This window comes from Cyclopterus lumpus, chromosome 17 (genome assembly GCF_009769545.1).
Source record: "Cyclopterus lumpus isolate fCycLum1 chromosome 17, fCycLum1.pri, whole genome shotgun sequence".
Taxonomy (NCBI): Eukaryota; Metazoa; Chordata; class Actinopteri; order Perciformes; family Cyclopteridae; genus Cyclopterus; species Cyclopterus lumpus.
In genome coordinates, this window is record NC_046982.1 from 6,560,263 (window position 1) to 6,585,262 (window position 25,000).

The 25,000-nt window shown below is 45.5% G+C and overlaps 2 protein-coding genes across 3 annotated transcripts in view; one reads left to right on the forward strand and one right to left on the reverse strand.

Annotated features, from left to right (window-relative positions):
• LOC117746416 (phosphatase and actin regulator 1-like) overlaps positions 1 to 12,730 on the reverse strand; it is a 37,664-nt gene extending 24,934 nt beyond the window's left edge. Inside the window, exons 1-2 of the mRNA XM_034555514.1 lie at positions 12,660 to 12,730; positions 10,745 to 10,936 (exon numbers count right to left, since the gene is read on the reverse strand). Coding sequence (XP_034411405.1) covers positions 10,745 to 10,856 — 112 coding nt within the window. The 5' untranslated portion in view covers positions 10,857 to 10,936; positions 12,660 to 12,730. The remainder of the gene's footprint in view (positions 1 to 10,744; positions 10,937 to 12,659) is intronic.
• On the forward strand, positions 12,076 to 19,374 carry LOC117746417 (NAD-dependent protein deacylase sirtuin-5, mitochondrial-like). Of its 2 annotated transcripts, none has more exons than XM_034555517.1 (9): positions 12,076 to 12,213; positions 13,760 to 13,869; positions 14,683 to 14,816; positions 15,280 to 15,505; positions 16,066 to 16,153; positions 16,318 to 16,371; positions 17,795 to 17,918; positions 18,062 to 18,177; positions 18,392 to 19,374. In XM_034555517.1, the coding sequence occupies exons 2-9, from the start codon at positions 13,770 to 13,772 to the stop codon at positions 18,462 to 18,464; spliced, it is 915 nt and encodes a 304-aa protein (XP_034411408.1). In that variant the 5' UTR covers positions 12,076 to 12,213; positions 13,760 to 13,769; the 3' UTR covers positions 18,465 to 19,374. The 2 variants fall into 2 exon arrangements, with proteins under 2 accessions (XP_034411408.1, XP_034411407.1); XM_034555516.1 differs by lacking the exon at positions 12,076 to 12,213 and adding an exon at positions 12,241 to 12,507.
• The last annotated feature ends 5,626 nt before the right edge of the window (positions 19,375 to 25,000 follow it).

The window sequence follows — 25,000 nt, forward strand, 5'->3', positions numbered from 1 at the left end:
TAGAGACATACATGATCCTTGAAGTCCACATGTCCCTCTATCCAGCCTTCTTTCCTGTCTTTCTCGAACACAATTAAATGTCCAATAAAGACACGCAATGCAAAAATAAACACATGTGCACACTGAAGTGCTTATTTACATATTTGCAGTTTCCATTGGGAAGCTCTAATAGTGTTGTTAAAGGACACATCAAGTTCATTTCCATACTGGTATTGTGAGTTTCTACTAGAAGGGAACATGTTTACAAGCTTGAATGTTGAAGATACTCTTTTCTCATTGTTCTCATACTGTCTGTCTGAATATACCTGCAATCGCCCTGCATTTCAACTCATTTCAATGAAATTGCATTGCTAGGCAACAGCTTGGATCTTTGTTTACTTCCTGTCAGCTGATGTCATTCACACAAACTGCAACAGGAAGTAAAGTGGGAGACATTCAGAACGTTAAAACTGTGAAATGGTCAATACATTGTATAGTTGTGACATCACATCCGTACGGAAATGCTGACAACTCGCAGTTGTACCTCATTTGACCCGCAAGAAAAGAACAAAACTAGAACAGTAATGCATTCCTGTACGTTAGAAAAGTGAATACGATCTGCTTTCTTCAGGACATTTGTGGTCAGAGTTAACCTCGAGTCTAATGGAGCAGTTGCTTGGAGTTCATGTCACGTTCAGGCTCCCTGAGCCACATGTGAAAGTCTGATTCCATAAACACATGTCTGCGAACAGCAAACAGGTTCCTACTTTTTGAGCTTAAAAAGCTGTTTGAAGAGTACAACTTGTGAGATTGAGAGCAAGTTGTGTGAAAGAATCACAGATTACTTTTCAAGCTCCTCTCCACTCGAGCGATGATGTCACCACTCGATGTCTGAACATTTCCGTGCCACGGACACTATTTTAAACTGTGCTCGCTATATCAAAATACCGATTTGACCCAGTAAAGTTTAGAGTTTTGTTAGCGTTTTAAACTCAAAGTAATTTTTCCACGATAAAGGATGGTGAGTCAATATGGGCCCAAATGTGTGTGTGTGAATGCTTTTCCAATGTGGTTTGATCATTTCACTTATTATCTAATAAACAACAACCAGTGTCAAACATGTTTGTGTGTGTGTGGCATTTTGGTTATATAGGGGATCTATTATATTGTTTCTAAATATCTTGAAATGAATACAAAAGAGATGGGCACATTCCTACTATTGTTTTTTAGAAGTCAAGGTAAGACTGGGCAAAATAAATTAAATACATGTTTCATGTAATTCATGTCGTTTTTATAAAAACTAAAACGTTCCATTAAAACTATATGTCAGTATGGGCTAAGAGTAAACCATTGTTAAATGATATGCAGCGGCCATTTGCTTTGCACGGTCTTCGTGTTATATGTTGCTGCAAAACAAACAAACAAACAAAAAAACAAACAAACAAACAGTGATTATTGTTGTTGCACTGCCAAGTTGAAGGACGCCACTGCAAGCTGACAATGCTCGTTACAATGGCGCCATCTAGTGGGGCAATTCGGCAGCAAATCATTTCACACCTCACGTGTGTACGTAACGACGTAATGCGTGCTCTTCCCAAAGTGAATCACCTGTCAGCTGGGTCAGAGGGCTTACTCCACATGTACACATGAATCATGATGACGTCCATAACGGCGACGTGAGCAAGATATTAACGCACCGCGGTGAGTGTTTTCAACCCTCAACTAATCCTGACCTCGATACAACGTTAAGGTGAGATGGAAACATTGCGTTAGAGAGTGACGTCACGGCTAATGTTAACGGTGAATAGTGCGCCATGTTAGTACATTACCGCAAGAAGCGGGTGTGTGTTTTCTCACCCCCCCCCCCCACAGGTGTCTCTTTCCCCCCCCAATCTGCAGCTGTGGGAGATAGTGAAGCAGGGAGCTGTGACGTAGGGAGCTGTGACGTAAACGCTCTGCTGGAGGAGTTCGTCACCGCGGTATCGGAAGAGGTCCCTGAACTACTCACGGACACCGAGAGAACCCTACTACCCAGCAGTATATACGATAATCAACAACTGCTCCACGTAAAACCAGCTGCAACTTTGAAGCGATGCACCTTTTTAATGCATCAACAATTACAACCCCGTAATAGAATACAGATTATTGTGGAATAGGACATTCTGCATAATCCTAATGCCGAATACCCGGTCTTGATGCAGTTGTGCTTTTACACCGTGGCATTACTATTTTAACTTAAATTAAAAGATCTGATAACTTCCTCCGACGCTGAGAATAAGATCCTCTTATTCATTCTGTAGTTTTGCTATTAACTTGTCGTCTTCATCTACAAATAGGAGAGAGCGATTAAGTGCTTGTCAGTAGTGGGATGTCATTTAGTAGAGTTACACCTTCAATTGTGAGGTTCTCTACTTGAGTTATTTTTACTTCTTACATTTTGCTGATAATACGTTTTTGGTAACGGAGACCATTGCTACTTTTTTTTTTTGGGAGAAGTAATAGCAAATGACACTGCATCCTGAAGCACAAAACACACTTTCCATGGCTTCCCCATGCACAGACTCGGGCTCTGCTCATAGTGCGGCCCTTAGACACTACATGGTCCTATTGGGGTCTGGCCGTTCAGGGCCACGCCTCCACCTGTTATCTCTCTTGATGACAGGTGGATGCGATGACGTTGCCAGCCTCATGTGAGCATAACAAACATCTGCATTACGAACCGGGATGAAGAGGTGGGGGCCTCTTGTTAAACCTCCAACTCTTTGGCCGCGTCCCAAATCGCCAAATTGCTTTTAGCACATACTGCAGCTGCCCTCACAAAGTACGTGCCGTTGCATGCAGTATGTGTACAATGGAGACATACTGCTTTGTCATGACATTGCACTTTGAACTTTGACCCTCCTGCTCACATACCTGCTGCACAGAGAGAATTGTGGGGTCAGAGTTCACACTGCAAAATGCAGCCTGATGCATTAAAGGCCATCCTGGTATTTAAGCATACTGAATTTGACATGCTAGTTATGGTGTTATGAGTATTGGAACGCACCCAATTTGTTATTTGTATTTACTTATGTGCTTTTTGTTGTTGTTGTTTTTTAGACCACGAGCTCTGAGGTTAAAGCTTCAGTGACGAACCTCCTGAAGCTTCTTCACACTCTACTGGAAGATCGATGCCAGAGGGATATCTTTTATCAGGTCAGTTTGTTGGCACTTTATCTTTTTAATTATCAAGATAATGTCTGATTGGAAAAATGCAAAAGAAAACTCATTGCAAAAGTCAGTTTCTCAGTTCTTGTCACTGTATGCCATTTAGTTTTATTCAGCTTGTTTACATGTCTTGATCATGGCCTTAATGTGACTCTCTCGGTCTGTAGTGGTATTAAAGGGGCCTTTGTGAAATGTAACTTTCCCCTTCATTCTCTAGAAAGTCTTTCCGACTCAATATGACTCGGCCCTACAGGCTCTGATGAGAAGGTTCCTCCTCAATCTGCAGAAGTTGCTCCCTGTTCCGGTAACCCTGGGACCAGTGAAGCAAACTAAACTAACATTCATAACGGTTTCAGGTGGGCTAAGGCGCCTCCTTAAATATCGCTTTGATATCCGTTTGAACCAATTCAATGTTAATATTGTGGTTCCTTGCTACTCGTTCTCTACAGAGCATTAGAGGCAATCTGAGGGACGCTGTTCCAGACAAGGAAATAAACAAAACATATGAACCGAAACGCCACGGTGGAGAATATCTGACATTGATTTGAGCGTTTCTCTTCCATGTCAAGCTCCCTTTGGCTCAGTGTTTCAACTCCATGACTCAACCTGAGCCCCCGAATGCACTTATTCAGCATCACAAACATCACGGACACAAAGCCCCACGAGCGGTAGGCTCGTCGCACAATTCCTAATCGTCTTCCGTGTTGTTGATGTTCCTTCAGTTCCCAGAAAATAATGTGTTGTTTTTGTTTGGTCTCTCTCTGTTTCCCAGCCTCCTGAGGGGATGAATGCGTCCAAAGAAATGTGGAGCAGCGTGTCGATCTGACCGAAGGCCGAGGAGCCTCTGTGGAAGTAACCACCCACCCCCCCCTTTTTCTTTCTTTTTTTCTCATGAGGGCCATTTTTTTTTTTTTTGAAAGAAAAAACAATACTGAGCTTTCTGTTCGAGAAGTGAATGTGGGGCCACATCAGGAGCCACCGCTGCATCCATACCAGAAGATTAAAAATGATACAGGATCATCATCGTCATCCAACAGCATCAAAACCATGGACGGCGACTCGTTTCAGCACTAACTTGTGCACAATTCTCCCCTTGTGCGCTTCCCTGCTGCTGCTGCTGCTGAAAAGGCATCGCTCCACCAGAGAGCAGTGGCGCTCCGGAGTCCACCTGTATTTCATGAGCAGTCTCTGTAAGTGGATCCATTCCTAACCGTTCTTCCACAGGCTTTTTTTTGTGTGACGTTGCCACGTGTGGCTGTGATCTTCTTTCAGTTTGATGGGTTCAAGATGCAACTGATGCAACCTTTCATTTGTCTCTGGAGAGTTTTGCCTGCTAATGAACAAACAGCGAGGCGAGGTGACAGAGGGTGACAGACAGCAGCTTTATTTTGGGGGGGGGGGGGGGGGGGTTCGTGTTAGTCATGTTTAATAAAATAAAACGCGATGGGAAAAGGGAACGTTGCATGCTTTTTTTCCTTCTATTTCGAGTCCTTTCAAAAAGGGCCGTGGACAGGGGTGTGCTTCACAAAAGCACTTGTTTTGTGCTATCGCGGTTTTGGTTACGTGCTCACTTAAGAGTCTCGCTACTTGCAAGCGAGTGGGAAGTCGTAGAAAACAGAAGAAATCCCCACAAAACGAGAGCGATCTTCAGATCTCTGCAACACTTCCCTCACGGCAGGCAGAGCGGGCCACTCCTCTGGGACATTCTGGCTGTCTCCGTCTGCAGAGACACGCTGACATATATATATTTTTTTCTCCAAGTGAAGCCTCCATCTGTCCTGCTCGCTCTTGATGAACACCACAATGTGATGTGGGCTATCAGCTCCCGAGCTTAGCCCCCCCCCCCCCCCCCCCCCCCTCCTCGCACAGGTAACGTTTCTGATGAGCCGCGACTGCATGTCACGAACACAGAACGATTCTCAGTCACAATGATCCATAAACCGTAGACGAGTCAATTTAAATCTTCTGGTATGGATGTAGCGGTGGCCCCCATTCACCTCTCGGCCCCAACCAACCAGAGCCCAGACCGACAACTTTCTTTTCCAATATAAACAGAAGCCTCCGTATCGTTTTCTACATGGGATCTGTACAATTTACTGGAGAAATGTCCCCAATGGTTCAATGGCATATTGCGCTAATTATTCTGCCTCTTCAGATCCCAAACAGTTAGATAGATATAGACTATTAGTCAGTTTTAATTATGCACTTACGTAACTGAAGATCGCAGGCATAATTTACCATGATGTTCTCTGTCGAGCACACACTGTACATCTCAAAATAAGCTTTATATTAGGTGTGTGTATATATATATATATATATATATATATATATATATATATATATATATATATATATATATATATATATGGAATATTCACTCTAGAATGATGGCAAAATTGAACCGGAGAGATGGTATGACAACATGATAACTTATACAGAAATCTTTATTATATTTCTAACAATGCCAAATGGCAACGCTTTCCCAAAATGGAAGTAGCATTCGGACTAAAATCTATTTTTTTTGTTGAAATCGTAGAAATATATTGACGGGGACATTTTGAGAGCCATAAATGTATCCCCACTGTCCTCACGCGACGCGATTTTGAAGGACTGCTGAGTGGTGCAATGCAGCTTTGATTGAATCGAGTCCCAGGTTTGCAGCAGCGTTGAAGGGATTCTGACTCCGAGAAGTCTCACACTCAGCAGAAATGTCCCCGAGAGCTGGGGCACTCTGGGAGCTGCATCGGTGAAGCCAGTAGCACACGCCATCCTGTACACATTCATCACATCCACATAATGGATGCCCCCAGCTTGTGTCCCCCCCCCCCCCCCCCGACCCTCCCGCAACCCGCCTGACATTATCTTGCTGAGAATAAACATGTTGTTGTCGTTGTGTTACGATATTCGGGATGAGAGCCCACCCATCATGTTTCTTCCTCCTTGTGCCCAACAGGATCCGCTGCGTGCTGCTTTAAATTCAATCGGACCAGCGTTAGGGAGTCGCAGTGATTCAGGTGTAACTGGTCCTCGGCAATGCTGCCTCTCAGATTGCAGTTGGTATCTTTGCCCCTCTCACTATAAATACGACCCATGAGCACGCCGTCGTGCCACTTCCTGTTAGCTCGGGAGGCTTATTAAAAAAGAAGAAAAAAAAGGACGTTACTTCTCAGCTGGAAAGCACATCGCAGGCCTTTTCCCACATTTCTACGTGTGGCAAAGAGAGAGATTCCAGGAGAATGAAGCTCCCTGCAGGCTCTCGCAGATGACACCCCGCCTGTCGTTGGCCGGGTTTTTTTTTTTCTGGCCAGGTGACACTGATGGTGGATTGAACTTTCATGTTGCAGGAGCATCCAGAACGGGCCCTCCATAGCGTCGCTATTTTTGCTCGGATTTTTCCTACTCATGTTTTATTCAGACCTGGGACGCTTCACAAGAAGGCCTGTGTGCAGTAGGGAAGATGCATGCTCAGTTTTTGTTGTTGTTTTTTGTTGTTTACATGCAGGGATTGTGTGTGTGTGTGTGTAATAAAAGAGAGATTGGAAGAGACAGAATTGGAGAACTGAGACAAACCTCTTGCCACTAATTATCACCGCTTTGCAAAAACACGTGTGCTAATAGCCTCAAGTGCTACAAACAGCTGAAACAACATTACATATTCAGCAGCCTCTGCTAGTTAGTCCCTTTGAAATAAAAAGCTCAAATTGGTGATTGCAAATTCTGCTTGTTCCTGACCTTGCAGTCACCTCTAGCTTCCTTTTGAATTCCAAGAATATATATATATATATATATATATATATATATATATATATGCGCGGATACTTTCAAACTGGTTAACAGAGTTGTCAAAAGGCAATGCCGAATATCAGGTGCTGTCCAAGGGGCTGCAGATAAATCTCTCCCAGTGGCCGTACGTAGTGGGTCTCTGACGTGCTGTACATCCTCTGGTAAATCCTGCATGCACACAGAGCTCTGCAGCAGAAATGTGTCCCGTTCCACCATGCATCTGGTGTGTATCGATTGTACTGTTTTGGGCGGCGGGGATTGCATCCAGGAGCAGCAGAGAGAAAAAAGAGAGCGAGAGAGAGGCCGGGAGTGGTGGGTGGGGAATGAGTTAGAGTTTAGCTTAACACAGAGCCATGTTTGAGCATGGACATATGAGAGAGAGAGAGAGAGAGTACTTGCACATATCCAAATACTGTGTGTTCAAGCGTGCATGTCTGCACATATATTAACACGTGTACTTGCAGCTTAAATTTGTAGATGTGTACATTTGAATACAGCATGCATGTTGTGTCCGGGTAAGGAGGAGGACTGCTTGTTATCTATCCCCCAACAACTGCAATGCAGCCGTGTCGGGGCTTCAGCTTCATGTATTTGCATTCAGGCCAGGCATATTGGTGGGAGCACCAGCCAACGGAGGCTCCACAGCTCTGCACTTCACACAGCATCCAACTGTTCAGCGCACGTCGCATCGACACAGAAGGTGCGCTGGGATTAAAGTCTCATGTTATGGCAGCCCAGACCTGAGAAACGGTGAATTTGGTGAATGGACTGTACTTGTATAGCGCTTTGGTCATCAGAAACTCACCGGCCTGAACACACACACACGCACACACACACACACACAGAAGGATGGAGACAGGGCAGACAGGCCACAGCGGGACCGAGCGTGCCTTGGGCCGCATTCATTCAGAAATCCGGCCTTTACCCAAGTTCTACTTCCGGATTAAATCACAATACAAAAGCATGAGCACACAACTGCACTGTAAAACACAACTGTGAGTGCACCAGACAGTCAGTCTGTTATGTTCTCATAATATCCACTGAAAGAATACTGACAATAACAGTACGGACATTCAGTATCAGACCAAAGGGAGTCAAACACAGAGACCGAAGGGATGGAGAATGTAAAGGTGTTTGAAACCCCAAAAGAAATGAGGATGCTCGCGGAGAACCGGAAGCTTCTGTAATGTTGGAGAGTTTTGTCGTGCGCGTGTGTGTATCGCGCAGACGTGGGCGGTGGTCGGGCTGCTGAACGATGGGCAAACAAAGACAAGCTGACAACTGTAGAGTTGTAATGGTTTTTTATATATACTTGCACATGTAAATAGGAAAGTCCATGTCTTAAATTAATACATGAGAAAGATATGATAATCAATAAGGGATATTATGAAGAATATTATGAAGAATGTGGGAAACATGGGAGAAAAGTCACTGTATAAGTATGTTACTGTAAAGGTGTAATCACTGAATAAGTATTATTGTAACTGTATGCTGATTGTTTTATGTTTTATAGTTATCATAACTATAAAGATGACTCGGGTATGAATGGAATGTATTGATCCAAGGAGGCGTAGTCAAAGTAGTGGTCTCCCTAAGAGACTGGAAGAGAGGCATTTATTTTGAAGGAGCCCATCTTACTGATTAGGGCCAAAAGGGAAGAGATAAGGGAAGTAGCATCGTGGTTTATTGCTTAGAGAAGTCTGCATCTTTGTACTGATAGGCAAATAGCATGCTGTGTAGTTGAGGTATAAGCATGCATACCTGATACTAACCAATAGAGAAGCTTTATGCTCAGTGTATGGATTGTACTTAACCTTTCGAAACTCTGTAAGGCATTTGTCCTCTCACGTGAAGGCGTTAGACAGTTAACTATTTTAACAGATTTTGATTCATATAAATCGTTATTATAGACTGTGGACACGTGAGCGCGCCCGGCTGGGACAGAAATATATGCTTATGATCCTTATTCTTTTATTAAATACTTTATATTTTAAATTACTGGTCTCAGGACATCTTTCAAAGCGCAGGAAGCTCGGAAATTTCGGTTGAACTTAACACAACCTCTTCCAGTGAGACGGATTCACGTGTCAGCAGGCAACACGCACACGCATGGCACAGCAAGGGGACCATAATGAGTGCACGCTCGCGGTCGTGCTCACGAGCGTGCACGTTGACACACAAACGCACGCGTTCTGCCTCTTGGCACCAAAGTCCCCGCCTTGTCCAGCAGTACAAAGAGATAATTGCCTAGAGGTTCGCTTCCATGGCAACCCCCATGTCATGTGTCATTATTAAGCACCTGGGCACACACACAACCACACGGCCTTTGGTTTCCTTGGCAATGTGCGAGTTAAATCCTGCTCCGCTTCTTCAGGTGGAAGTGAGTCAAGAGTGCTGTTGAACAAATCACCCCCGTGCCGTACTCTATATGCTTTGTGCGAGCTCGGTGTAGAGGAGGGACATGAAAAACAATAAATAAAAAGGCACAACGAGCACAGAGACAGATGACAGTGTGCTGCCGTTGACAACAGGTGCCGTTTCTCCACAGGACAAACACCCGTTGGCATAAGCAGCCAGAACTACAAAGGCTTATCTGAGACACACATGCTGGTTTTTATTTGTCTTTTTTTTTCCATCCATCCATCCTTCCATCCCTCCATCCATCCGGGAAACCACCAACTGAGCACCATTGCTCCATTGCTCTTTTCCAGCAGGGCCTTGGCACACCTGGGAGCCGTCAATAGAACTGAGCCACTGAGCAGCTGCAGAGGGGAAAAGTGCAGCAAAATCACAAAGCCCTCAACCTCCTGAGAAGAGCACACAATCTGCCACACACATTAGTGCTGAACTGATTAGTTGATTAGTTTGTGGGGGGGGGGGGCATTTTAAAGCAATTTAAAGATGGTTTCTGGTGAATTGTGATGGATGGGGGGTGGGGGGGGGGGCTGTTGTGACAGCTGCAACCATCACATATCCCATATAGGGATTATTGAATGGCATGGCACGAGATCCGTAAAAGAGACTCAATAACACTGTAGTGCAAACGATCTGAATCCTGTTGACTCAGTCAGCATAAAAATGCCACGTCACCATGGCAACAGGGGATGCGATAACACGCGCCTCGTCGCGCGGGGTTTATTTCCGTTTAAGGATGCGGTGATTAAAATGTACACACACACACACACACACACACACACACACACAACATTAATAAAAACGTTGAACAAACCGGATATCTCATCAGATTGTGTGCACCACTGCCACGAGCAGGGCCACTACAGGTCACGTTGAAGCTCCTTCATATTACATAACTGCGTTGACTTACAGTGGTAGAATTAACCGAGCGCTGACGACATCAAAATTCACACCCGAGGGGTGTTTACAGCTGTAAAAAAAAAAAAAAAAAAATGAATGCTGCTTTATATCTGGACCCCCTCGGTCTTTTTTGTTGTTGTTGCATCAGACACGTCAGCAACCACCAGCGATAGTCTACAAAGTTGCATAACATGTCAGTCACATTTCCCATGCATAACCAGCATATTTAGAGCTACCCATTAATAAATCATGGGGGGGGGGGGGGTATCATCTCACGTTAAACTACAACACCAGTCCACATGAACAATATAGCCTCTCGGGAGATTGTTGTAATTCTTCCAATTCGCGTAACCAGGAGTAAGGCGACAATCTCCCCCGATCGCAGTCCACCCACAGAAAGACATCTGGGAAAACATGGATTATTTATTTAGGGTGGCAGGATGAATGGGTGTGCGCCTACCTGTCCGCAGGTTGAAGGAGAGCCGGGCTTCAACGAGATAAGGGGTGTCGCTCTTGGAGCGGAGTCTCCTGATCGGTCTGCGGTCTTTGCTGCTGTCTGGAGTGGTCGCCATCAATTTGAACCAGCGTCCGGGGATGACTGGCGGCCGACTTGGGCAGACGCAGGAGCTCGACCACTCACACTGAGAGGTGGCTATCGATGGGGAGGAGGGAGTTCACAGAGAGAGGGAGAGGGAAGGAGGGAGAGAGAGGGAGAGGGAAGGAGGGAGAGAGAGGGAGAGGGAAGGAGGGAGAGAGAGGGAGGGAGAGAGAGAGAGGGAGAGGGAGGGAGAGAGAGGGAGGGAGAGAGAGGAAGAGGGAAGGAGGGAGAGAGAGGGAGAGGGAGGGGAGGGAGAGGGAGGGAGCGGGGAGGAGGGAGGGAGAGGGAGAGGGAAGGAGGGAGAGAGAGGGAGAGAGAGAGGGAGGGAGAGAGAGGGAGGGAGAGAGAGGGAGGGAGAGAGAGGAAGAGGGAGGGAGAGAGAGGGAGAGGGAGGGAGAGAGAGGGAGGGAGAGAGAGGAAGAGGGAAGGAGGGAGAGAGAGGGAGAGGGAAGGAGGGAGAGAGAGGGAGAGGGAAGGAGGGAGAGAGAGGGAGAGGGAAGGAGGGAGAGAGAGGGAGAGGGAGAGGGAGGGAGAGAGAGGGAGGGAGAGAGAGGGAGGGAGAGAGAGGAAGAGGGAGGGAGAGAGAGAGAGAGGGAGAGGGAGAGATGGTGGCATGGGTGCAGGTTGAGGGAAAAATATATAACGATGGCAATTTTAGGGGGGGAGGGGCTAATAATAGTCACGGTAACTTACATCTCAATGTAGTATGACTATTTATCATGTATACCCCCCCCCCCCCCCCCCCCCCCCCCCAAAAAAAAAAGAAAGTACGAATGGCTTCCACGTTTCTACATGTAACTGACCCTCTATGCTTTACTTACTCGTATTAAACAGTAAAGGACAGATAGTCCATAGTTGCACATACTTACACATGCACACAATTGTGAGAAGCACAAGAGAAGAGATGCAATACCAATTTTAAGAGGGATCAGTGCAGTTTTGATGTGACGTGTGATCAGGTTGTCAGTGATCGGATCGTGTCTTTGTTGCAGCAAGACAACATGAACACACGAACACGGTGTCTGTCCACGGTGGAGCACGAAGTGCCGCTCTGACCTTATTTTGGGGAATGAATGAATCATCCTGAATGAATCACACTGACGGCAGTCTACCACTAGATGGCTCTCCTGAACTGCACTTTTTTTCTTTTCTTTTTCTTTTTTTTATCTCTCTCAGCTTCAGTTTTCATGTCTGTCAGAGCGCGGTTTACGACAGTGTCGGTGCGTTTACGGCCTCTCATGATAAACTGCAGCGATACAGACGAGACGACCACAAACACGCAAACTCGGCGTGACTTTCTGCCCCGCGAAGTGTGGACATCTTCAAGCGAGGTGAGTACGGTGAAGTCACCGCGGCGAGGTCATTCACATTTAGTTCACCGGTCCTGTTTTCAACCGGCAGGATCCGTAAACAACTGTTTGCCTGTGCGACTGAGTTCCTGTTTACGTGACAGAGAGCACGACGGGATTGAATCCCCGAACTAGGGTTAACGTTAGTTCGCGACGTTGTGTTAACGTAACGTTGTTTTTTTGTGAAGGACTACGCAACATGTAAACTAAATTGTAACTTTGTGATATAGAAGTGACTGGTTGACTTGGTGGCCATTGAACTGCTGGACACATGCGGTAAATCTGCCCTCTTTGTAGTCGTTTAATACGTTCATCGCCGTCAAACCTGTTCGGACACATCCAACTTCCGGCTTGCACGAGACTCGCCCAAGTTTCTTGTCGTTATTGATAGTTTATACAAGTATGAAGCCGTTTAAACCCCAGCTTACCTCGTAAGGTTCAGCCCCAACATAGGCATATGTCATGTTACTACAAGGCAGGACGCTAGCGTGTTACCCAGACTTTTTTTAAATTATTATTCAGTCATGGGCTTTTTATTTCATGTCGACATGTTTTCTTGAAAGGTGAACACACCCATTCATGGTCTTATAGCCAGGCCTCCTCGGGTTGTTGCGTTTACCACTGCTCTTGAACGCACAGTCACGTGACATGCATTCCTGTCCTGGTATTTATGTTTGATACATTACAGTGTTGTGGAAAGAGTTGCACATACACAGGCTCCTTTCTATAGAATTACCTACTTCATAATAATCATGAAGTGTCATTCATTCATGGTGGAAAACAACTATAAATGCCTAAATGTTCTTTATGGCTGCCCTGTTACCACAACTGCAGATTGCTCCAGATTGCTTTTAAATATGTATATGGCTGCACGGTGGTGTAGTGGCTAGCACTGTCGCCTCACAGCAAGAGGGCTGCGGGTTCAATTCCCTTCTGTGTGGAGTTTGCATGTTCTCCCCGTGGCAGCGTGGGTTCTCTCCGGGCTCTCCGGCTTCCTCCCACAGTCCAAAGACATGCTGCAGGTTAATTGATCTCTAAATTGCCCATAGGTGTGAATGTGAGAATGAATGGTTGTATGTCCCTACATGTGCCCTCGATGGACTGGCGGCCTGTCCAGGGTGTCCCCTGCCTTCGCCCTATGTCAGCTGGGATAGGCTCCAGCGCCCCCGCGACCCTAATGAGGATAAGCGGTATTGAAAATGGATGGATGGATGCTTTTAAATAATTTTGTATATACGTGCATCCCAAATGTAGCGTGACATAATTTGGTATCTTTGGATGCTTTTGTTTAGATCCCTGTTAAGATTTATGGTAAAGTTCTGTGGGTTTGAAGAAGAGAGGATCGATTCGTCAACCTTCACAATTGGGCCCATAAAAGTCACGATTGCGTGCGTGTAATATAACAACTGCACGGATCTTCACCACACACCGCAAATCAACACACCCAGTTGGTTAGGACAATGCAATAATTCATTTTTTTGTTGTGTTTTCTCCTTTTCATCGTGTTTTCACCGGGTCCCTCTCTAAGGATAGCGACAATGCTTCTCCAAAATCGAACCGCGCTGGCTCTCGGCCTTCGCATGTGCTCCACCCATGTGATGAAAGGACCTTTGATGCACACAGCGAGACCCGTCTCAGGTAACAGGAAAGCTGTTTGTGTAACACCGGCGTGCTGCTGTGTCGGGTCAATAGCGGCCCTTCATTAAATGTTGGATACCAGCCAGTCAGGTCGTCCTTCCCGATGGCCACTGTGCTGAAGAAAATCATTCAGCGAAACATCTTGCAACAAGCTACAGAAACAATTGTAGCAAATGAGGTCAGAAATGAGTAAAAAAAAAAAAAATCAATCGAGTCGTAACTGCAATTGAATGAAAAACAAATATACCTAAATCAAGGACTATATAGATCCCGATGAGTTAATATTGAACCGACTATATTCAATGTTGATGAACAAGTGTTTAATGATTACATCAGTATTTGTAATTAATTTCTTTCTCAGATCAATTGTTCCTGAATCCATTAATGCAACGTTTGCGGCGGGGACACCAAAAACACTACAATACATGATTCAAATATAGTAATACTTACTGATATATTGCCCCTCCCAAGACCTGGCAATAGTGGACATATTGTTTGGAGGACTGTTAAAAGTGCTCAAAACAGCTGAATGGGGAAGACCACAATCTGGTAACAAGTCAGTACATTTATATGTATGAATGTATTTATTTACAAAGTTGGTGATGTTGCCTTCCACATAAAATAACAATCCCAGACCTTCTCGGTATCAGGCCGATTGACAAAGTCGAAGCGGCGCCTCCCTGGTTAAAAGTGATCGTTTTTTACAAAACTCTCGGATCACTCAACCCGTTTAAACCTGTGGTTCAAATAAATATCCAGACGCCTAGAAAGCATTTTGTCATATGCTGCTCTTACTTGTATTTCTTTCCCCAGACATATCTGAATTCCGCACGGTCTTTTCCAAAGCCAAGCACATAGCAATCATCACGGGGGCAGGCGTGAGTGCGGAGAGCGGAGTACCGACTTTCAGGGGAGAAAACGAGAAGTGGAGAAAGTGGCAATCTCAGGTAATTCCTTAAAAAGCCAAAACGCACAAAGTTGTGCGTGGGTGTATTACTTTACATTTCTTTGTCTTTTTTTATTTTTATTTAGGTCAACGTTGTGTTTTTGGTCTAACATCCAGCTGTGGTTCAGAGTTGTTGCTGTGGAGTGGGTGTATTTAATGTTTACATAATACATCTTCACAGCTCAGTGGATTTATCTCGGCAGCAACAGCCAGTAAAGACGGCTGCATCACAGCGGCTGTTGCATAATCAGGTTCCTTGTCGTGGGCTGCAGCAAGATTTACCTCCAGGAGAGAATCCAAAATAGTGTTTCATACAAAAAATATAGATAATCTCCCTCCCTAATTGAGGTGTTTAAACTTTAATCCACGCTGCCTTTCACCCTATGTCCAATTATTGCCTCTATTTTGATGTTTTCTCTTTGAGTTTTGACCCAAAACACACCCCTGTGTTGATGCATCCACAGGACCTGGCCACCCCGGAGGCCTTCTCTCGAACCCCGTCTCGGGTCTGGGAGTTCTACCACTACAGGAGGGAGCTGGCTCTGAACAAGAAGCCCAGCGCGGCCCACCTGGCCATCGCGGAGTGTGAGGCCCGGCTGAGGAAGCAGGGACGCTCCGTGGTTGTCATCACCCAGTGCACAGACGACCTCCACCGGCAGGCCGGGTCCAAACACGTGCTCAAGGTCCACGGTGAGTTGGGCCTGTCAATGCATTCACACTGACATTCACAGGACATTACAGACATGATCGTAGTCTTTTTGGAATCGTTTGATTGAGAGAGAGGTTTTAAATTTTATTCAATGTTTGGAATGTGATGCCATTTAGAGACCACATTGCTCAAGGAGGGTGAAATGAAGAGGATTCATTGCCCTATGGGGATTAGTAAAGTCAATCACAACTATGACAGCATATCCTATGGTTTTACTGGGTTATAGAACATTTAGTGATTCACAGTTGTTGGTCTTTCAAACAAACAACCCATGAGCCCACAGAGTTAGTCACTCATTCAATGTCGGTACAGCAACAATGAAAAGTCCCTTTTTAAGTGTTGATTCTTTCTGTGTTGTCACCCAGGTGTAAAGGCTGGATTCTAGTAAAACAGACACCAAAGTGCCCGACTGTTTTTCTTTGCAAAAAATCTGCCTTTAATTGAGTCAGCAAAACCAAATGACAATTGTCAATAAATTGTGTGTAGGAGGGGGAGGGACCCTCACTGAAAAACAGCTGTGTTTTTCTGTGTGTAACTGCAGGCAGTCTGATGGAGACGCGCTGTGTGAGCTGTGGACATGTGACCGTGAACAGGCGCAGCCCCATATGTGCTGCCCTAAAGGACAAAGGGTAAAAGGGAGCACATCTGGAGTACAGACACACACACACAGACACAGACACACACACACACGCTGATAAACATGCAGGAGGTGTATCCTGAACTCTTCAGTTTGACCCCCAAAGTGGAGGGAAGTGTCATTTAACCCCACGGTGTTTGTTCTCTTATTGTGCAGTTCACCTGACCCAGATGTTGCTGATGCCCAGATTCCTGTGGATAAACTGCCACGGTAGGATTACTGTCACCTCATATTAATAACACTGAGGTCAGATTTACCAAAGCCTTTTGCGCTGCTTTACTGATGCATGCGCATGGAGTTTTCCTTTTATTAAACAGGTGCTCCAGCCTGAGTCATCTTTGCCTTCTGCGTAGCTGCAGTGAAGTGTGTTCCTCTCTCCTCTCGTGGTCGATGCATTGGAAGAGGGGTCAGGTGGGGTGGGGGGTTGTGCAAATACCATGAGATTTAGATTGGCTTCGTTTTGTGTTTGCCAATTTTTCTCTCCCTGTAAAGAGCAGGTGCAAGCATGTGTAAAGAAAAAAAGAAGATTGTTGTGGGAAAGATAATCATGAGTGAACCCGTCTTGCACAGAAAGTGTCGTAATGATGAAGGAACACAATATCCAAATGTTCCATCGGACCAAAAGCTATATGACAGTCTGTGCTCGTTAAACGTTCAGTCAACAGTTGACAAAGGGGAAATATTTAGAGGGAAAAAAACCTCCCAACATTTCCCAGATTAAAGCCATAAATCTCTCGAGAAAATATTGTGAAGTGCAAAATCCGTGGTGACGCCAGCCATCTGAAGTTCGTTCCTCCTAAAGTGATACGAGTTATTGTGGTCAGGATGTCCTCTGAGTGAGGCAAAGGTCCTGAAAGATGCATACACATGTTTTATTTCCATGCTCTTTTAGGACCATAAATAAATACTAACATTGTCGAAGTCACGGTGAAGTGAAAAGTCCAACCGTTGAGAAGACGTTACTCCGAACACACTGCGTTGCCATAGTGACACGCTGCGGCTTTAAATAGGGAGCAGTGTCGACGTGACGAGGAAAACAACACAGAAAAAGGCACATGACACGAACCACAGATTATAGTGAATTATGTCCTTGGAGGTTGCTGGGGAGAGGGAGGTCGGGAATACCCAGCTTAGCCTGCTGCCCTGTGACCCGGCCCCCGGGTAAGTGGATGAGAACGAAGGGATGGAGAGTCCGCTTCACGCTTTTACCACTTTAATCTCAGAATATCCCCGTCTCTTTCTTCTCTCAAATTTGCGACTTTAATCTCGGAGGTTTTAGTCTCATTTCCGTAATTATCTTCTTTTACATTTCTCTAAACCTACAACTACCCACAATCCATGAATCTGTGTATTCTACCAGTTGCACTTTGAGTGCAATCAATTCTCTATGCTTGTGAGATACAAGCTGTATTAACCTCCACCTGCTCCGCTTTGAGCTCCTGCTGGACCTGCTGCTCCTTCCTGCTCTAAGCCCCCCCCCCCCCCACCACCTCCCTCCCACCCTCTCACCACCTGTTGCAGTGTCTTGTCTTTCAATTTACGCTTTTTTTTGTGTTACGGACAATTACTCCGTGCTGAATGCAGAATGACACAATGAATTGTCTGAGGACCGCTTGGTCCCGCTGTGTCACAGGTGCGGCGAAAGCGACTGCCGCGGTCTGCTGAGACCCAACGTGGTGCTTTTCGGTGAAACTCTGGACTCTCACATCCTGACCAAGGTGGAGAAGGAGATGGAGACCTGTGACCTCTGTCTGGTGGTGAGTCCTTCCCCGGTTTGACGTGCGCGCATGCCGTATTCCTTCCTTGTGTAATGTTGTTTGCTCAGAATCTCTCAAGGAAATGCCGTACAGTGGATTTAAAGCCGACGCCCGTGTCATTGCTCCCCGTTGTGAACCCATAGGTGGGCACGTCTTCAATCGTTTACCCGGCAGCCATGTTTGGCCCCCAGATTGCATCCAGGGGCGTCCCGGTGGCGGAATTTAACATGAACACAACACCAAAAACTGAGTACTTCATGTAAGTGTAAAAGAAAATGAAAAAGACACGCCCGCCTTTCTGGTTCTCCAATGAATGAAGTTAGCGTGACAACATGCAGCATGTGAAACCAGACCAGCGGGTTATGAAGCATATGATAAGATAATATATTGATGTTTAGTGCCATCCACTGGCAGCATAAGCAACATCCAGGCCTCTGAATCAGTGGGTGATTTTCTCTCTCTCTCTCTCTCAGGTACCACTTCCAGGGTCCATGTGGAACCACGCTGCCTCCAGCTTTGGCGCGTCATGAGTCCGAGGTTATTTAAGAGCCCGTTCTTCAAGAGAATGACTTGAGGAGCGTCTCAACCAGCAGCTGCTTCGTCAGACTAAATGTAATCCAAATGTTTGCCTTAAAATTCAACTGTTGATGTTCGGGACAGGGAGAGCTAAGCTTCGACCTTTTCTTCTTTTCTTTTCTTAAGACTTTGATACGGATCTCTTTATACTTGAATATACTGTGTAGCGCAATAAACTGGAAATGGGATATTGTATGTTTTACATATTGGCTGCTTTGAGTTTGAGGCAGGAGCTATGCAGCTTTAATACAAAACAAGGAATGCACTATGTATGAAGTTATTGGCATAGGATGGTCGTGTTATTACACACACACACACCTTGTGTATTAGATGCTGGTGAGAGGTCGTAATGCTTTGCTGTAGATGGGAACAGATTACTCCTGGTGCTCGACGGAGAATACTCCTCTTTTTCCTCTCCCTCGCTCCACTGAATGAACAACATAATCTTGTGCCTTTTTAAAACTGTTTACACAACCTTGACCAAACGCTCGCTTTAAACCTCAAGTGCGAATCAAACATTGTTACAGAGATTTAGTTGAGCGTGGAGTTTGCTTCCGGCCGAGGACGGAGAAGGGAGACATTCTGTCCCTTCAGTCCTAGCCCGATTCAGCAATATTTCCATCTCGTGCTGTTTTGAATGCGTTTATTGGGACATCAGTACAGTTACTGTACACGTCGTGGGGTTATTCATCATGCATATTTACATTAGTGTCGGTTTTCAAAAAACGGTGGAAAGTGAATGCATTCATATATTTGCAAACGTGATTATCTGTCAAACAATACATTTTGTTTTGTTGCCCATAAACACCACGCACAATTTATTATGACAACTGCTGCCAATGCAAAAATGCATAATGTAATTATTAAAACACTAAATGCACGTGTGCAGTTTTTGTGTCTTTATTATCATTGCATTGACTGTACTGTACTTTGTACTCTGTGTGTGCGCCCCCCCCCCCCCCCAAATGGACAGTAGATGCCAGCATGTAGCTTTCTATCCCAACCGAAGGTACACAGTAAGGTGGCACAGAAAACAATATGGTATCCAATAGATTCTTCTCTTAGTATGCATGAGTGAGAGGAAGCGCAGACTTAAGTGCCCCGGGGCCATCGGTGAACTCCGATTTGTAGCGGCTGAGCCGCGCCGAGGAGACGGCATCGACTTCAATCACAGTGCTACAGTGCATCTGTTAGTCCAGCTGATGTCTGAACATGGAGCTGCATGCATGTTTAGGATTGTATACAGTATTAATTGAGGGTCTTGGGGTTGTAAAAATACTGTTCATGTGTAATTATATTTATATTATATTTTTAAGATTGTAGTAGTGTTTCCCAGCTTTTTGTTGGCCTTTTGACAGCTTAAATCAAAGCAACGTCAACTGACCAAAGAAGAAGAAAACCAAAGCGACGGACTCAAATTCACTCCAATCTGGACAAGAAAATAATATAATAATAAATATAATATAATAAACTCAATATAATATACACATTGTACATTGTTCCAGTGCAGTACATTCACTGGTTAGCCGAAAGAGTGACTTTTGATTTATTAGAATATAAATTTAGTAAAAAACTACCCAATGATTCACAAAAAAAGGGCAAAGATTACATGCATAGCAGAAAAAGAAAGCCCTCTCACGTTTATCTCACGACTCCGGTTGAACCAATCCTGGCCCAGTGCACCGTAGAGGCAAAAGGGAAAAAAGAAAAAAATCCAACTCCTAAAAGGTGTTTGTCTTCATTGACTGACTGGACTAACATGGTTAAGTCACCCAGTGGAAATGAGAGAGTCATTCAAATTAGCTGTGGGAGGCTTTGTTCATTAGACAGTGCTACGATGATGTGCTGATAGTCGTAACGGAATTATCTCCAGAGAGCTGGGGAGAGTAGCACACACACACACACACACACACGATCCATCTTAGTCTATCTAAGGAGAGTCACTCAGAGCCGGCTCATTTCATGCCCTTGAATGTTTAGTCCTCACAGCTTCGCATGCACAGAAACATCATCCGCACCGGTGAAACGGCACCATTGCCTCTCAAGTTCTATCCTGCCGTTGCCGCCTCACAATTTGCTTTGTTTGCTCAACAATTAGCATACAAATCAAATCTTTCTGTCTTGTCCACCAAGTATGTCCATCTGTCAATGTATATCATCATCATCATCATCATCATTGCCATGATTAGATTACCTCATTTCCTCTTCTACCGCCGCTGCTTCCCCTTCAAGGAGAGGTAAGGCCAAGTCCCATTTGTCACCAGGAGGTGAAAGTACATGGAGGGGCACTTCAGAGGGAGCTCAGCCGCCTCACAGTCATTCCTGGAGCTGGTGTGAACAAGGCCCCAACGGAGAGCTGCTCCTCCCCCAAGTCCTGGAGCTCATTCATGAATGCAGTGGGGATGAAAAGGGAGCAGTGGAGAGGTTCCTTGTGTGACCCAAAAGCCACCGGGGTTAATAGACTCATCATCGTTTGTTGGCAGCACTACAAACATCCCATGTGTGTCTTCCAATGAGGTGGCAGATTGACCGGGAGATGGCGTCTCTGGTTTTAATATGAGTGCGTTCGTGTGTGTGTGTGTGTGTGTGTGCGTGTGTGTGATTGACTGTGATTTATTTAGTTGTCTGTGTTTTTAAAAAGCTGAGAATGGTAGTTGATGGCCAGCAGGATGTGTGTTGTGTGTGTGTGTGTGTGTGTGTGTGTGGTGTGTGGTGTGTGTGTGTGTGTCGGGCTCGGTGAGACACCGTGGACATTACACAGACACACAGAGCTCGTCGCCACCGTCCATCAGGCCAATTAGCGACGACATGACCCATTCTGCTCTTTCAGGACTACAGTATCAAACTGAGGAGGGTTGCTCAAATCCGACATGTCCATGAACTCTGAAACGTGTGAAACTAACGCCTGGGGGAGAGACGGAAAGAAGAAGGCCACACTTTAAAGGATAGATGACACGGGCTGCAGGCAGCATTGCAGCCGGATTTCTGAAGAATAGCTGCATCCCATATTACACGTATTAACAATTTGTCATCATATGGTAATTAACTTAATCTTGTACAATAGATTTGAGGCTGGTTTAAATCATATTCAGTATGCATACAGACATCATTGCAGTGATGATGATGATGATGATGATGATAAGTGAATGAAAACCCTATTTTTTTTTTTTTATTGTCATATTACATATAGTTACATACACAGTGTGTGGCTTAAGGACACTTTGATATGCAAACTATGGGGAGACTGAATGTACTGCACTGGAACAATGTACAATGTGTATATTATATTGAGTTTATTATATTATATTTATTATTATATTATTTTCTTGTCCAGATTGGAGTGAATTTGAGTCCGTCGCTTTGGTTTTCTTCTTCTTTTTCGTTTTGTGAACATCTTGTCAAGCTGTATGTAACGCAATATAACCAAACCGTAAATACATGTTAAATTCATGCTCCAATCAATTGATGAGCTTCCAAAAAATTCGATCGCATTGTAAAAACAAAATAGACCCACAATATTTAAATTTGACTGCATGGTTCAGGGGAAAACAGAAATATACAGAAGCTGAGGTGTTTTCTATTCATAGCAACTGTCAATTCACAATGCTGGAGACGAGCCAGGGGCTTGCCTCACGTGCAAGCTCATCCTGCACACACACACACACAAACACACACACACACACGCGCACACACAGACACACGCACGCACGCGCGCGCCCACTGCGAGCAACACATTCTAATCTCCTCGTGGCCTCCTCTTCGCAGCCTTCCCTCGAACTCTTCGCGTTTAACAGACTTGGCTCCGACACCAACGGTTTGCGGCTAATCGCTCCGTTGCCATGGGAACCGTCGTTATTTAAATGTGGCGATGGCACTCGTCGCCCGGCCCCTCGAGAACCGACCGGTCCCCGCGCTGTGCGCTGTGCTTTGCGATGCTTTAACTGTTCCCTACAAACAATGAGATGAACGATGACCAAGACGTGAGGACAAAGGTTATACCCCCCCACACACACACCCCCACCCAACCTGAATTATGCTGATGCTTCGAGGTATAGCCTGATTGGGAGGGAGCTGTTGTTTGAGAAAGGCTCAGGTGCAAGCTAATCTGCTCTAACTCTGGACTAATTAGGATCAAGGCCAGCGGCCACTTTCACCCGGTTATTGATCAGCGGAGAAGTATTTGGCTCCATTATGAGAACAGTGGCACACCAGAAGAGGAAGCTCTCCCCCCATTGGACTTTAGCAGCATTGTCGCCATGTTTCCAGACATCAGCCACGACTACACGACAGTACAAGACGATGGGCCATGTGGCCAAACATCTTCTGTCCCGATAGGTCATTGGATTTCTCCAAAAAAAACGACAAAAAGGTCACGGTAGAGCATGCTTTCTGCTAAATTGATAAATAAATAACCTTTTTTTATTTATTTTTTTATGTTCTTTGCTCTTGCGTGGATTAAATACCACATAATAAATATGCCTGTTTAAACGCATGCACACAAATACTGAGTGATCCAATTGAAGAAAAACTGTTGGATTTACCTCCACTCTGTTTTTGAGTCATTTGAGTTGACATGTGCCAGCAACGCATTTGTGTGTCCCGATTTCATTAGTAAATAGTGCAGTGTTTTGCATTACCAGGTCTGTAAGAGAACAGGTAGATTCTCTCTCGCTCTCCCTCTCTCTCCCTCTCTCTCTCTCTCTCTCTCTATTTCCGTGGGGCACGTGACACCTTGGAGGAGGGAGGGGTCAAGGCACATGGACTGGACGCAGACAAACAAACGCACTCACACATTGCCTCTCCCAGATTACTTGAACTATCAGGAGCTTTAAGAGGATTTCACAATGGGGAGGGTGTTGCACTTGAATCTCATGCACCTGATGGCTATTGATCCACCCTAAGCTTTGCACACAGGCCAAACAGCCACGGTTGTTACTTCTCGTCTTTTGTAAACAAGCCTCTGACCTTGTGCCTTCCCTTTACTGTGTTTAGAGGTGCCGGGGGGGCCTTCTTGATTTGAATTCAAATCCACGTTTCGATACTTTGAAATAGCACCGCCCCGTTGTGTCCGTATCACGAGGGCTTTCCATCGAAGGTGTGCGGTTCAAATAAATGGGTCCGTAAACAGTACACTCCAGCCCGGTGGGCCTATTAGCATCGCCGATGTGAGCGGAAGATCGGAGGGGAGGTGTTGTCTGTTAACGGAGGAGACGCTGATCGAGTCCCTCGGATGTGTTGGTTGATAAGCAAAAGGTCGCAATCAGCGAGCTGTCATGTGAGAAAAAACGTCATGTATGCCGTTTAGGAAGGCGCTGGCATCAGGATTACATGCGCTCACAATCCTCACCAAGCTAACCGAGGAGCTGCCACTTCAAGATGGCGAGCTATATTTCAATATTTAGCTCTATTTCACACAGTGTTTGCCTCCAGATCTCTTTAGTTTAACCTCACACATATAGTATTAGAAGACAACATTGTGAAATATTTAGGAATGAGAAGAGATTATCCCGGGCTGCACGGTGGTGTAGTGGCTAGCACTGTCGCCTCACAGCAAGAGGGCCGCGGGTTCAATTCCCGGTCAGAGCGGTCCTTCTGTGTGGAGTTTGCATGTTCTCTCCGTGGCAGCGTGGGTTCTCTCCGGGCTCTCCGGCTTCCTCCCACAGTCCAAAGACATGCTGCAGGTTAATTGATCTCTAAATTGCCCATAGGTGTGAATGTGAGAGTGAATGGTTGTATGTCCCTACATGTGCCCTCGATGGACTGGCGGCCTGTCCAGGGTGTCCCCTGCCTTCGCCCTATGTCAGCTGGGATAGGCTCCAGCGCCCCCGCGACCCTAATGAGGATAAGCGGTATTGAAAATGGATGGATGGATGGAAGAGATTATCCGTATTTTTTGCACATTCCATAAATCAACCCTTGACCCCCCCTCAGAAAAAGTACGTCTTAGTCCACAGTGGGGATGAGTGCATTGATTGCAAAAATCACGATTAATTGACCAACATTGTTTTTAGAACAACACACACTGCATATTGTTTATTTCTATACACACAAAGTAAAAATAGTGATACGGTCTGTTAGAAGGCACATTTTTTTGTAAAATTCTGAGCACATCAATTGCCTCTACGCGGCTCTCAACATGGTGACGGCTGAGCCTGGCGGCTAACGGTGCGAAGAGTGCGAAACAGGTCCCGGAGGGGAAAGCGATATACGATCTCTGGGAAAGCGTTGTCATCGGTAAACCGCCGTGAGAACGCAATGCCGAGCGGGAAATTGCCTCTCTAGCCGGCGGGACACGATCACAGGCACTAACGTACGCTAGAAGGCACGTGAGGCCGGCCCGGAGATGTAAACAGATCAAGGGGAATGTCGGATAACAGCACACACACAGAGGGAGAGTGACTCCATCCTCTGCTCAGGTAGACGTTCACTATATCCTGACATAGCCAATAGCGTCGTGCTGCTCGAGAACCTTTAATGTCATAAACAATACTTAATACTTATGAGCA

Bases quoted from the DNA above. Each gene is read 5' to 3' on its own strand.
- LOC117746417 (XM_034555516.1), top strand. The intron at 14,817-15,279 runs GTAATTCCTTAA...ATGCATCCACAG, and splicing joins GGAGAAAGTGGCAATCTCAG to GACCTGGCCACCCCGGAGGC. The intron at 15,506-16,065 runs GTGAGTTGGGCC...GTGTAACTGCAG, and splicing joins ACACGTGCTCAAGGTCCACG to GCAGTCTGATGGAGACGCGC.